We start from the raw sequence: 14,209 nt of genomic DNA on the forward strand, positions 1-14,209 counted from the left end.
TCCCTACCATTACCTTCCACCCACTCCACCTTTTTTAACCACAAAGCTTCACCCCACCCTCCCTCCTGACTTCTTAACTATCCTTGAAGAAGCCAATAAACGGTCTCCATCTCCGGGCAAACCCCTCCGCAGTCCCTCTCAAGGGGAACTTGATTTTTTCCAATCTGAGGAATTCCACAACGCGCATACCCCCCCCCCATAGTCCCTCCATTCCAACAGGATCCATCTCCGGACTACCAGCGAGGCAAAGGCCAAGACGTCGGTCTCTCTCGCCCCCTGGACTCCTGGGTCTTCCCACACTCCAAAAATCGCCAATTCTGGACTTGGGACCACCTTCACTCTCAACACCTCAGACATCGCATCAGCAAAACGCCCGCCAAATTACCTCCAGTTTCAGACAGACAGGCCCAAAACATGTAGATGTGGTTTGTGGGCCAGCTCGCGCACCGCCCACACCTATCCTAAAAACACCTCATTCTGGCCACTGTCATATGTGGCCTGTGCACTACCTTAAATTGAATGACACTAAGCCAAGCACACAGAGGATGCATTAACCCTCCTCAGTGCCTCCTCCCATAAGCCAGCCTCAAGCACCCTCCCCAGGTCTTTCTCCCAATTCTGCTTAACCTCTCCTTTCGGGGCGGCTGCCCCAGTCCATTCATTCCTTGTAAATCTCAGACACCCTGCCCTCACCAACCCGCGTTTTCGACACCACCTTGTCCTGCAACCCTGGAGGTGGCAGGTCGGGAAAGGACAGCACCTGACATAATCCCATTTCTGTAAGTACCGGGACCCATTCCCCCATGGCAGCTCATACTCCTCCACCAGTCCCTCCAAGCTCGTGAATCTGCCCCCATAAATAGGTCTCTAAACCGCTCAATCCCCGCCCGCCACCATCCCTCGAACCCCGCGTCCAGCCCCCCCTTGGAGCAAAGCTGTGATTCCTGCAAATCAGAGCCTGAACAGAGGCACCCTCCAACATCAGGTGCAGCCACCACTGTCCAAACACCCTCAGGGTCGGCGAGAACTGCAGAGGCACGTTAACAATGCCCCTAAGCTAGTGTCCTTACAAGAGGACACTCCATCTGCTCCCTCATTGCCCCCTCCGCCAACGTTCCCGCTCCAGCCGCACTTTTTTCACCCATCTTAGCCTTTGGAATAAAAATCGGAAGGTTCTGGAACACTAATAGAAACCTTGTGAATATCGGCATCTTCACAGATTGCACCCGCCCTGCCAACGACAGCGGGAGCAAGTCCCACCTGTTAAAATGCTCCTTCATCTGCTCCACTAACCGCTCCAAATTCAATTAATGTAGCTGCTCACATCCCTGCGCCACTTGGATGCCCAGATACCTGAAACTCGCCCCCACTACCTTTAAAACGGCAGCTCGTCCAACCTCCTCTCCCGCCCCCTCGCCTGAATTGGAAAGATCCCACTCTTCCCATGTTTAACTTCTACCTCTGAAACCGGCTGAATTCCACCAAAATGTCCATGATCCCCTCAATACTTTCATGTGTAAAGCAACAGATCGTCCGCATAGAGCAAGACTCTGAGCTTCACCACCACCACACCCCCCACCACCACTCCGCAATATCCCTTTCCAGCCCCTTGACACTCTTTAGCGCCATTGCCAGTGGCCCTATCATCAAGGCAAAAAGAGAGTGGGCATCCCTGACTCCTCCCACGATGCAGCCCAAAATACCCCAAACTCACCCTGTTCGTCCTTACACTCGCTACCGCCGCCTGATATAACAACTGGTCCCAATCCACGAACTCCTCCCCGGACCTGAACCGCCCCAGTACCTCCCACAAATATTCTATTCTACCCGATCAAAGGCCTTTGTGTTCCTGGCGACCACCACCTCCAATTCTGTCCCTCCGATGGCTTCATTATAACATTCAACAAATGCTTAAACTCAGCCGACAGATATCTCCCCTTTACAAACCCCGTCTGGTCTTCCCCTATCAACCCGACACACAGTCCTCAATTCACGAGGCCAAGATCTTTGCCAACAACTTGGCGTCTACATTCAGCTGTGATATCGGGCGGTAAGACCTACACTGCTCCCGGTCCTTATCCTTCTTCAAAATTGAAGATATTGAGTCCTGCGATGACATTGGGGGGAGCTCCCCTTCTGCCTCACCTCATTGAATATCCTTACCAGCAGGGCCCCCAGGTCTCCCAAAAATCTTTTCTCAAATTCTACCGGGAAGCCGCCTAAGCTCAGGGTCTTCCCTACCTGCATCGCCTCCCTCACCTCCACCAGTCCAATGGGTGCTCCCAATTCTTCTGCCTGGTCCTCCTTCACCTTGGGGAACTCCAACCCCTCCAGGAATCGGAGCGCCCCCGCCCCCCGGTGGGGGTTTGTTTTATAAAACTCCTCAAATATCCCATTCACCTGGTCCAGTACCACTCTACCCCTCCCGTATTTCACCCTTTCAATCTCCCTCGCCACCTCCTGCTTCCTGTTGGTGGGCCAGCACCCTACTAGCCTTCTCCCCGTACTCATACACTGTCCCTCTGGCCCTCCGCACACTGCCCTACTGCCTTCCCCTGCACACCAGCCCGAACTACACCTGGAGCTTCTGCCTCTCCTTCAACAATCCTGCCCGTGGGGCCTCCGAATATCTCCTGTCCACCCACAGAATCTCATCCATCAACCTTGCCATCCCTGCTCGCTGCTCCCTCTACCTGTGCACCCAGATTGAGATGACCCCCCCCCAACCATTGCCTTGAGCGCCTCCCACAGCGTGGCGGCTGAGACCTCATCTGTATCATTTTGTTCCACATATCCTCGGATGGCAGCCCTCACCTACTCCCACACCTGTTCTTCTGCAAACAACCCTACGTCTAACCTCCACTGTGGGTGCTGCCCCCCTCCCCCCGCCAATAACATCAAAAAAGTCAATCTGAGAGTACACCCTGTGCAAATTGGAGAAGTATGAAAACGCCTTCGCCCTCGGCCTCCCAAATCTCCACGGGTCCCCACCCATGAACTCCATGAACCTCTACAGCTCCTTCGCCACTGCTGCCTCCCTCCCCGACCTCGGGCTTGACCGGTCCTCCCTCTCCTCTCTCTCTCTCTCTCTCCCTCTCCTCTCTCTCTCTCTCTCTCTCCCTCTCCTCCCTCTCTCTCTCTCTCTCTCTCTCTCTCTTTCTCCCTCTCTCTCTCTCTCTCTCTCTCTCTCTCTCTCTCTCTCTCTCTCTCTCTCTCTCCCCCCTCTCTCTCTTTCTTCCAGGTGTGGGATCTTCCCCAGCACTCGCCTCATAAACTACACCGTCCCAATTTGGGGCATAAATATTAACCAAAACCACCGGCAACCACTCCAGCTTCCCACTCACCATCATGAACATGGTGGTGCATCTTCTCGTCTGCCTCGCCCATCTCAATATCTTCTCCTTATCCAGGGACCGCTGAAGGTGCACCACCATCACCCTCGACGGCTCATACGCCTGCAGATTCCTCATCAGCGCCCTGTGTGCTCGCTCGGCCTCCAGGAGCCGGTCAAAGGCCCCCTCCCCCATCAACTTTTCCAGCATCTTGGCCACATGCATGCCAGCCTTCGCTCCATCGATGCCTTCAGGCATCCCCAAGATTCTTAGATTCTGTCTCCGGGAGCGATTCTCCAGGTCCTCCACCTTCTCCTTTAACCTCTTCTGGGTCTCTTGCGTCAGACCCACTTCAGCCACCAAAGGGGCGAGCTGCTCCTCGTGCTCCCCCATCACCTCCTCCACTTTCCGAATAGCCTGGCCCCGGGGCTCCAGCCTCTGCTCCATGTGGTCGATTCCCGCTTTTAAGGGTTCCACTGCCCTAGCTAGGGATATACTGCCAATATCCTAGCCAGTAATTTCTTATCTTACATGTTTAAATAAGTTTGTAGACTTTTGAATGGAGTGCACTTCACAGTTTGAAAAACAACTTTTTCTTTCCTTCCGAACAGAAGAGACTAAACAAGTGCTGAGGCTCAGTCTGACTGAGTTTTCATTGCCCAAGTTCTACCTGCTATTTGGAATTAGTAAAGTTAAATCGGCGGCTGTGATTGCTTTCCGATCCAGCTATCGGGATCGTTCCTTCTCGCCCGGATCCTACGAGAGGGAGACTTTTGCTCTTTCTTCCCTAGAAACTGTAACTGAAGCCTTGTTGGAAATAATGGAGGTAAGAGAGACGGGCAGCTTTACAGTCACAAATGCAGGGGAGCAGCAGGTTAGGGACCTGTTTGCTGAGGGTAAGTTTGTGGGGTTGGCGGGTGTGCGAGTGAGGTTTGAGTTGCCGAGACGAGCGGAGCGAGTTTAGATATTGGTAGGTGAGGGGTTTTGCCCTGAAGGAGCTGCCCTCATTTCCTCAGCTGCCGAACTATACACTACTGCAGAAGGTATTGGTCCGATGACTGGTGGGTTTGGAGGGGGATGATTGATATCTATGGGTGGTTGGAAGAGAAGGGGTCGGCCCTAGTGGAAGGGATCAAGCGATAGTGGGAGGAAGAGTTGGGGATCGGAATGGGATGGGGAATATGGAGCGAGATGATGCATCAAATCAACTCGACCTCCTCCTGTGCGAGGATGAGCCTTCTATAGTTCAAGGTGGTATATAGGATACATGTGACTCGGGCACGGATGAGTGCATTCTTTCCGTGAGTAGAGGATGTGCGCGAGAGCAGGGACAGCAAATCATGTTCACGTATTCTGGGGTGCAAAGCTGGGTAGCTTCTGGGAGGCGGTGTTTGAGAGTCTGTCGGGGATTGTGGGGGGGAGGATGTCACTGGACCCTATTGTCGCGATCTTTGAGATGTCAGAAGCGCCGGGGCTGCAGGAGGGGAAGGGGACCTATGTGGTTAGCCTGGCCTCCCTGAGTGTCCGACGGTGGATACTATTGAGTTGGAGGTCAGCTGTGCCGCCGTGGGTCGCGGGCGGCATGGCTGGGAGATCTGTATGAATTTCTTAGGCTGAAGGAGGTAAAGTTCATGCTTGTGGGGTCAGAGGAGGTATTTTACGTGGATTGGAGGCCGTTTCTGTCAGTGTTTGAGGAATGGTTTGTCAGAGGTTGGGGACTAAAGGGGAGAAAATTAAACAAACTATGTGTCCTTTGTTTATTTTGTGTCATCTTGATGTGTTTCCGTGTGTTTGGAATAAAGATATATTTTTTAAAAAACAAATTCAGGAGAGCATCCAGCCCTGCCAGCAAAGAATCTGATCAGAAACAGCAAATCCGTTATAGAGTAAACTTCTGTTACATAGCCTCCTTAGGATTCCACTTGTGAGGAAGTGGGCATATTTATTTTGTTGTATTTTATTTGGTTGTTTTTTTTTGATTTTTCCACTTAAGGGGCGATTTAGCCTGGCCAATCCACCTAACCTGCAGATCTTTTTGGGTTGTGGGAGTGAGACCCACGCAGACACAGTGAAAATGCGTAAACTCCACACGGACAGTGACCCGGGGCCGGGATCAGACCCGGGCCCTTGGCGCTGTGAGGCAGCAGTGCTAACCACTGCGCCACACTTTTGTGGTGGGGAGCAGCTTGTGATTTTCCAAAAGCCTGTCAGATGTAATGCGAATGTGAATGAAATGGCTGTCACGTGGACAACTGCTGTGACAGTATGTACTTGCAGTCACGCAGAGCACAGCTTGACAGTGATAAGCCCCCACTGCCTGCCATGCTTCAAACTTGACTTGGCCAACCCATAGAAGAAAGGAGCAAAGACCTTCATGGAAAGAGAAAGTAGGAGTTTGAAGTACTGAACTGTGATTTGCGTGGCAGGCACCCGAGACCAGGCCGCACTCAGCCCAAGGTGAATGTTTGGGTTTTAAGTGAAGGCCTGAAAATTATTTGCTTTTAAATGGGAGCTAACAAGGGGGAAAAAAAATTACCCCAACATTTTTTTCCACTTGCTTCCATAGCTGGTAGAGTATTACTGATGTGTTTTTTTTTTCATTTCGAGTACCCAGTTCATTTTTTCCAATTAAGGGGAAATTTAGCTTGGCCAATCCACCTACCCTGCACATCTTTGGGTTGTGGGGGTGAAACCCACGCAAACATGGGGAGAATGTGCAAACACCACACGGACAGTGACCCAGAGCCGGGGTCGAATCTGGGACCTCGGCGCCGTGAGACTACAGTGCTACTACTGTGCCCCCGTGCTGCCCTTGTTGATGTATTTTTATGAAATAGATTTTAAATTACTGAAGCTTTTTTTTAAAAAAAATTTATATGCATCTTTAGTCATTTTCAAATTGTGAAGCTGGTTTCATTTCCCTCTTTTCACTATTGAAAGTGATTGTGTAACTGGTTGTCAGCGTGGAAACAAAAGTTGTTTCTTGAGCAACTATTTGCTTGGACTTGTGCCAATTTCAAAAGTGCCCGTCATAATTAACAAGAGCTATTTTTTCACGGAAGAAAGTAAACCAAGATGAATAATTTATGTTTCCAGTGTATGACCCATCCCATTCAGTATTAAACTTTCCTCGCTGTCAGTTTATGCTTTGACGGAGCTTATTGTTGTGCAGTTGGAATAGCTTTAGTGTGAGCTCCAGTTATCTGAGTAATAGTGCCATATGTTAAAGAAGGGCACCGCCAGGTTAGTGCATAATAGGGTTGGGGGTGAGGGATGTTATGTGTTGACTTGATCAAAAAATTGTGTTTTTCAAAGGAAAGTTCCTAGGCTAATGAAGATCAAGGGGGAAAAAAATGTTGCCTAATAAGTTGTGTATGGTATTTTTGTCAAAGAATTTGGTTGTAGTCAAGAGTGGTGAAGTTGTAATAATCCATGATTTGTTTTCAGGCCTGCATGAGGGATATACCAACCTGCAAGTGGCTGGACCAGTGGACAGAATTAGCACAAAAGTAGGTTTTAATTAGCGTGCACATTGTCCAAGAAATTAATTACTTGTTCTCTCTGACTTTTTTTTATAATTACTCCCGAAATGCTTCCCCCTCTTCTGCTCTCATCAGACTGTGTGTCTCCAGTGTCTAGGAATACAGGGAAGTGGGTCTTCTGGCTCCAAGGAAACTTGCATGTTGAAAGTACTTCTCATTTTCCTTCAATGTCATGGCTGAGAGTGAAGCAGAGCAGAGGGAGCAAACCTATATCCCACAATTTCACAATGCTCCCATGCATCGTATCTCTGCTTTTTTCAATTGAAACCGTGAAATATTTAATGGTATCACATAGTCAAATGCAGACTCTATCAGTTAATTCTAATGTACATCCAGCTCAATGTAGAAACCTGCATTGTTCAGTGGACACTGCATCTTTATGACTGATGCAAAAAATATCTGACTATTAGATATTAAGGGGTGTCTTGACAACTACATGAATAGGATGGGAATAGAGGAATATGGTCCCCGGAAGGGTAGGGGGTTTTAGTTCAGGCGGGTAGCATGGTTGGTGCAGGCTTTGGAGGGCCAAAGAGCTTGTTCCTGTGCTGTAATTTTCTTTGTTATATTTTGTTCTTTGTAAGATGGATGAACTTGAGCAATTTAAAATTTCTTGCTATTTTAAGCTCTGTTTTGGAGCTGAAAGGGGTTTTAAAAATAAATTTATTGCAGGGGCATTTTTGACATCAATCTTGGTTGCCAGTAAGATGAGTTTACAGCGGGCTATTACAGCTATAAGGAGAGCCCACTTCACCTTAAAAGGACAACTCTTGGTTAATATACTCCAGGGTTTCAGAGGGAAACACTGGCACCAGAATGTGGGGACCTTCCACATTGTAGTCTTTCCAACTAAAGGAGAGCGTCCAAGTCCAAACCTGCCCTCAAAGGATGTCGTCGTGCCCCCTTTGCCGCAGCAGTGGGGAATACTGGGTGGACCCTTCCTCCCTGGGTCACGTGGGATTTGAGTGAATTGCACCCATATTAACAAGCTTGGAGAGAATGGCGAATTGGACATCAACTGAGTATTGAACCAGTGACCGTCGCAGCCCTTGTGGGTTTAATAGTGTTGGTACGTAATTCTCCTGTTCCAACTGGCCTGGTACACACACAATGCATTGTCTGGTATTATTGCAATTTGGTCTCATTCTTTATTAATTGTTCCCACTCTACATAGATTTGCATTCCAGTACAACCCATCTCTTCAACCAAGAGCCCTCGTTGTCTTTGGCTGCATCAGTAAACGAGTGACCCATGGACAGATTAAACAGATCATTCGGATCCTGAGCAAGGTGACTACAAAGCATTTCTTGGACTTGCCTTCCTTACACTGCCCTTTTAAACTCAAGTTTATAAAACCATATTTCAGCTGATATTTTCTAAAAGCCATGTCTCTAAACCAGTAATGTTGCTGCAAAACTTATGGGGCCACCTCAAAAATGTTTAGTGTTATTTGCGCACTGGTTTAAATGTGTTCTCACTGTGAAATATCTCAAAGTTTGCTTTTGAGATTATGTAAAAATTTGTAGACAAGCAAGTTCTGAGACGAGGAAACTGCCCCATTGGTAATGGACCGTTTGTCCCCAAGTAACTAAGTTATGTAGTTTTCCCTCCAGGCAGCAGAGCCACACAGCAACCCAAACGTTCCTGCAAGTGTGCAAGTTGGCTGCTTCAATATATTGCATATACGGACTTATACAAATAAATGTGAAGAGTCCCTGTGTTGAGCTCTGATGGTAACTCTATAATAGGAGAGTAGGAAGCAAGTCTTCGACTCCCAAGTTTATTGTGTTCAGTCATAACTTCTCCAACAGCAAAACAGTGCCACCTGTGTCCCTTTGATATAATAATCACTTATTGTCACAAGTAGGCTTCAATGAAGTTACTGTGAAAAGCCCCTAGTCGCCACTTTCCGGCACCTGTTCGGGGAGGCTGGTACGGGAATTGAACCCACACTGCTGGCTGTGTTCTGCATTCCCGTACCAGCCTCCCCGGATAGGCGCCGGAATGTGGAGACTAGGGGCTTTTCACAGTAACTTCATTGAAGCCTACTCGTGACAATAAGCGATTTTCATTTTTCATTTCATTTCATTACAAGCCAGCAATTTAGTCCACTGTGCTAAACCAGCCCCTCTGCATATATCGGTACAGACTGTTCAATAAGTGCAATCTATTAAACAACTAAAACCCCAATTCCAACTTGAGCACTAGGAAACACTAACTCTTTCCTAACACCTGCACTTGATAAATTAGGCATGCGAAAACATTAGCGGGTGTATTGGTCATGCACTCTGATAAATTATGTCCTCCACTGTGAGGGACATTTGGTCTGGGCCAACAAATAACAAAATCTTGCACCTGCTTTTAAAGATTTTCTTTGTAGTTTCATTGCTACAAGCAGAGAGTGCCATCAGAGAGTGTAATGTACACTGGGCTGCTTTTCAGTTTCCCTCGAATGTAGTGTTTATGGGACTGGAGAATTTCCACCATGGCAAGTTGTAAAATCAAATTCAATGCTTCTGATTATTTGTGGGCCTGTGCCAGAAAAATGAACTATAATGTTGTCAGATAGTTTGAAAACCTAACTGACACGATAATTCACCGTCCCTACCCTTAACTCTAATTCTATGCTGGGTTTTTGACGCAGTGTCCTCTGCAGTGTGCCCGGTAAGCTAGCTGATAAATGCCACTTTCATCCATATTCTGAAAATGAATGCGCTGAATCATTTTCCTCAAAGTCCTGCATTGCACTGAGTAGAAATTTGTGTTTGACAAATTGTGGTCTGAGTTTTTATTTTGAAATCTTTTGCTGAGTGTCTTCCAGAAATAGCACCTCTAAAAGTGCCGTTATAAATGTGGCAGCATAGCTGAACCAATATTTCTTGGTTTGCATCCTTCCCGTCGCTCTTCAACTTTAGCGTAAGCATAGACCCAACGGAAACACACATCTTAACAAGACTGAGATGATTTCAAGCAATGCTTCAGTGATTGGAGAACTGAATTGGTGATGGATCATGGAATAATGGCTCCTGAATGCTTATTCATGCCAGCAAGTACTTATTGCCTCATGCTCTCGATGCACAAGTAGTTTCTGGTACATGCATTTTACAAATGGTTTGTGCCTCTGCACTTTTCACAAAGTAAGAACAATGTGTTTCTATTGTGTTGGCAGAACAGGAGAGAATTGGTGGGAGTATTTGGTTCTTGTGGGCTGACAGCTTGCATTAATTTGTAGTGTCATATGGTCCTGGAACCCTAATTGTCCTTGGATTGCATGTGGTGGAGGAGTATTCAATGGAAGCTGGAACTGTATTATATTGAGGGGACAAGGAACGTTTTGTACTGAGAGAGTGATTGTTCCTTTTTTGCCACTCTGAATCCTTTATCTGTGTGTTTTTCCCTCTTGTCCATCTGGTTGAGATTGAAAGGCTGCATCAAAATGGAATATGGTATCTCATATTGATGGCTAACTCATTTTGTTGAAAAAAAATCCCAATATAACTTGGTGTACAATTTGCGGCAATTATTTGAAAAAGATTTAAATACATTAATATGCTTAGCTTGAGAACCTCTCTTCAGTTCTGGAAAAGTCATATTGGATTTAAATGTTAACTCTGTTTTCTCTCCCTAGATGCTGCCTGACCTGAGTTTTTCCAGCACTTTTTGTTTTTATTTAAGATCTCCAGCATTCACAGTATGTTGCTTTTATTTTGGTGTTTAATTCACCACCACTTCTCTACCAGGAATGCCTACCTTGAAAACATTCTGCTCTTCTCTCCGGGATTTCCATTTGTCTCTTTCATCTTGTTCATCTTCATTGCTTTTCATTTCCCTCCTGGTGTTTGATAAGGTGTCTGCCAAAATTACTTTCTCGGTGACTGCCCCCGCTTGCGGCGGCGCCCCCCCCCCCCCACCACCACCACCACCACCACCACCACCACCATCATAAGGTGCTTTTTGCTCTTCCTTGCTGGTGTTAAGTAATGCAAGCTCCAACAACATTTGGTACCAACACTCCGCCGAATCCTTTCCACTTTTCCCTCTGACCCCATCCCTTATGGTAATCGCACCCCTTGTCGTGTATTCACTGTTACCCTCTGTGACTCATAACGATCTCTGCTTAGCAAAGGGGCCTCACGGTAGCATGGTGGTTAGCATCAATGCTTCACAGCTCCAGGGTCCCAGGTTCGATTCCCGGCTGGGTCACTGTCTGTGTGGAGTCTGCACGTCCTCCCCGTGTGTGCGTGGGTTTCCTCCGGGTGCTCCGGTTTCCTCCCACAGTCCAAAGATGTGCGGGTTAGGTGGATTGGCCATGCTAAAATTGCCCGTAGTGTAAGGTTAATGGGGGGATTGTTGGGTTATGGGTATACGGGTTACGTGGGTTTAAGTAGGGTGATCATTGTTCGGCACAACATCGAGGGCCGAAGGGCCTGTTCTGTGCTGTACTGTTCTATTCTATTCTATTCTATTCTATTCAAAGGACGCAGTTATATCCCCGTTTGTCCAACCTCGATGAATTTTGAGCTTGGCAGGATGTTAAACTCTTTTTGCACTGCCTTCACCTCCACGCTCACTTCTTTGGGCAGGTGTCCTCTTTCCTCCTGCCCTGTCCCCACCTGCCTGTTCAACAGACAGTTTCACCCATTTCCAGTACTGTTCCTCCACATGGACCCATCCCTCTAGCCCACTCTTGATATTTTCATTTCGAACTATTAGTGTCACATCTGCCATTTTAAACTCTCAGACACTTCTTCCTACCTCATCCAGAACATGACCCCACAACCCCACCCCAAATGTATCAAGCCATAGTTTCCTGGACTGCCACAGACCTCATCTCTGGAAATGTTCTCTCCACAGCTCCTAACTTAGAATTCACATAACCCCATGCAGACTGCTTCAAAGCTTCATTCCCAATATCCACAAAAGGGACTGTTCTGGTAGTCCCCATCATTTCAGCTTGTCACTGCCCCACTGAAACAATGATGTGCAGGTCAGGTGGATTGGCCATGATAAATTGCCCTTAGTGACCAAAAAGGTTAGATGGGGTTATTGGGTTACGGGGATAGGGTGGAGGTGAGGGCTGAAGTGGGTCGGTGCAGACTCGATGGGCCGAATGGCCTCCTTCAGCACTGTATGTTCTATGAACGTGTTTGTTCCTATCTTGACTATTGTTTTTTCTTCTTGCATACAGTCTTTACCACCGGAATGTGGCGACTATCGACTTTTCACAGTAACTTCATACTTGTGACAATAAAAGATTATTATTATTGTTGTTTATGATTCTTCTATCATCCTATGCCATTTCAACGATTTCCAGTTTCCTGTCCCAATCCGTTTACACTTCCTTCCCCCACCAGGAGGATCTGTGCATTGTCCATTTCTTCTTTGAACAGAGGCCCAAACAATCCCGATACACTGTTGTGTTAATCACCCTGGGGTAACACTGACTGCAACTGGATGCAGTTGTACCTGAAAGTAGATTCCAAACTTTGATGTTCGTTCAATACGCTTTATTGAACTCGTTAAGCAGTGCACACAGTTCGTTGTGGGTTTGACACTCTACTAATCTAAGCGTGCTTACTATAACTAACTAGACCAGATTAGCTCTGAGCCACGTGTAGAAGGTGCTAATTGATATGTACACCCTGACTGTCACTACAGTTGTCACCAGTGGAAAGAGGCAGAGTGTTGATGCCTCGTGTGTTTTATAGTGGGAGACCACCTTCTAGTGTTCTGCCTAATGATTGGTTGTGTTCTGTCCTGTGTGTTGATTGGCTGAACTGGGTGTCTGTCACTGTCTGTCTGTATCTCATTATGTGCATGCGTACATATCATGACATACACCACCCTCCACCACATGACCGAACTTGTTTTCTCATGGAACTATTTCCCTTTTAACTTGCCTCACTCCCTTCAAATAAAAGGTATTTACATGGACTCTAGTTATGTCTTTGCTTTTGTGGGGTATGTGGGACATTCCACATTCCAGTCCTACTGGTGGGGGGGGGGTTCTCATGCCCATCTCTGATACTTTGTTTCCTTTCTTTGACTTTTCTGTCTCCATTTCTGGGGATTGGATTGGATTTTGTTTATTGTCATGTGTACCGAGGTACAGTGAAAAGTATTTTTCTGCGAGCAGCTCAACAGATCATTAAGTACATGAAAAGAAAAGGAAATAAAAGAAAATACATAATTGGGCAACACAAGATATACAATGTAACTACATAAGCACCAGCCTCGGATGAAGCATACAGGGTGTAGTGTTAATGAGGTCAGTCCATAAGAGGGTCATTTAGGAGTCTGGTAACAGCAGGGAAGAAGCTGTTTTTGAGTCTGTTCGTGCGTGTTCTCGGACTTCTGTATCTCCTGCTCGATGTAAGAGTGAGTAAGCCAGGTGGGAGGGGTCTTGGATTATGCTGCCCGCTTTCCCCAGGATAGGCTGTATTGCAAGCCCACCGACTCCCACAGCTACCTCTCCTACAACTCCTCGCACGCTGCTTCCTGTACGGAAATCAAACCATTCTCCAAGTTTCTCTATCTCTGTCACACCTGTTCTGATGATGCTACCTTCCACAATGATGATTCCAACATGTTTCTCATAAGATGGAGATATTTTGCTCACCACAGACGTAAGACTGATGGGTCTGTAATTCCCAGGGATTTCCCTATTCCCTTTCTTGAATAGGGGAACAACATTCACCTCCCTCCAATCATCCGGTACTACTCCAGTGGAGAGTGAGGACGCAAAGACCATCGCCAATGGTGCAGCAATCTCCTCCCTTGCTTCCCGTAGTAACCTTGGTATATCCCATCAGGCCCAGGGGACTTATCTATCCTGATGCTTTTCAAAATTTCCAGGAGGAAATTTTCAATTACAGGAGGTGTAACACCTGTCCATTTGCCTTCTCTCTCCTCATTGTCCAAGGCCCCAAACACTCCTTCCAGGTGAAACAGTGATTTACTTGTACTACTTTCAATTTGGCCTATTGTATTCACCGCTGACAATGCCGTTGTCTCTACATTGGGGAGACCAAACCCCAAATGGTTTGGCTGAACACCTCCACTCAGTCTGCAGACATAACCCTGACTTTGCTGTTACTTGCCATCTTCTTTCAGACTCTAATTTCTGTCCTTTGACTGCTAGTGTTCCAGTGAAGCCGAACGCATGTTTGAGGAACAGCATCTCCTCTTCCAATTAGGCACTTTACTGCCTTTTGAACGCAGTGACTTCAGACCACGACCTCTGTCCTCTATTTTGAATGTTTTTTGTCAGGTTCCTGACTATATCTTGTTTTTGCTTCCAGACTGAGCTGACCTTTATTTAGATGTTAATACTTT

The 14,209-nt window shown here is 47.0% G+C and overlaps 1 protein-coding gene across 17 annotated transcripts in view; it reads left to right on the top strand.

Annotated features, from left to right (window-relative positions):
• Positions 1–14,209, top strand: part of nf1a (neurofibromin 1a) — a 330,336-nt gene that overhangs the window by 258,582 nt on the left and 57,545 nt on the right. For all 17 annotated transcript variants that reach the window (XM_038814507.1, XM_038814511.1, XM_038814513.1 and 14 more), the window contains 3 exons: positions 3,944–4,158; positions 6,780–6,841; positions 8,049–8,163. In XM_038814507.1, the coding sequence (XP_038670435.1) occupies positions 3,944–4,158; positions 6,780–6,841; positions 8,049–8,163 (392 nt within the window). The remainder of the gene's footprint in view (positions 1–3,943; positions 4,159–6,779; positions 6,842–8,048; positions 8,164–14,209) is intronic.

Source organism: Scyliorhinus canicula, chromosome 12 (assembly GCF_902713615.1).
Source record: "Scyliorhinus canicula chromosome 12, sScyCan1.1, whole genome shotgun sequence".
Classification (NCBI taxonomy): Eukaryota; Metazoa; Chordata; class Chondrichthyes; order Carcharhiniformes; family Scyliorhinidae; genus Scyliorhinus; species Scyliorhinus canicula.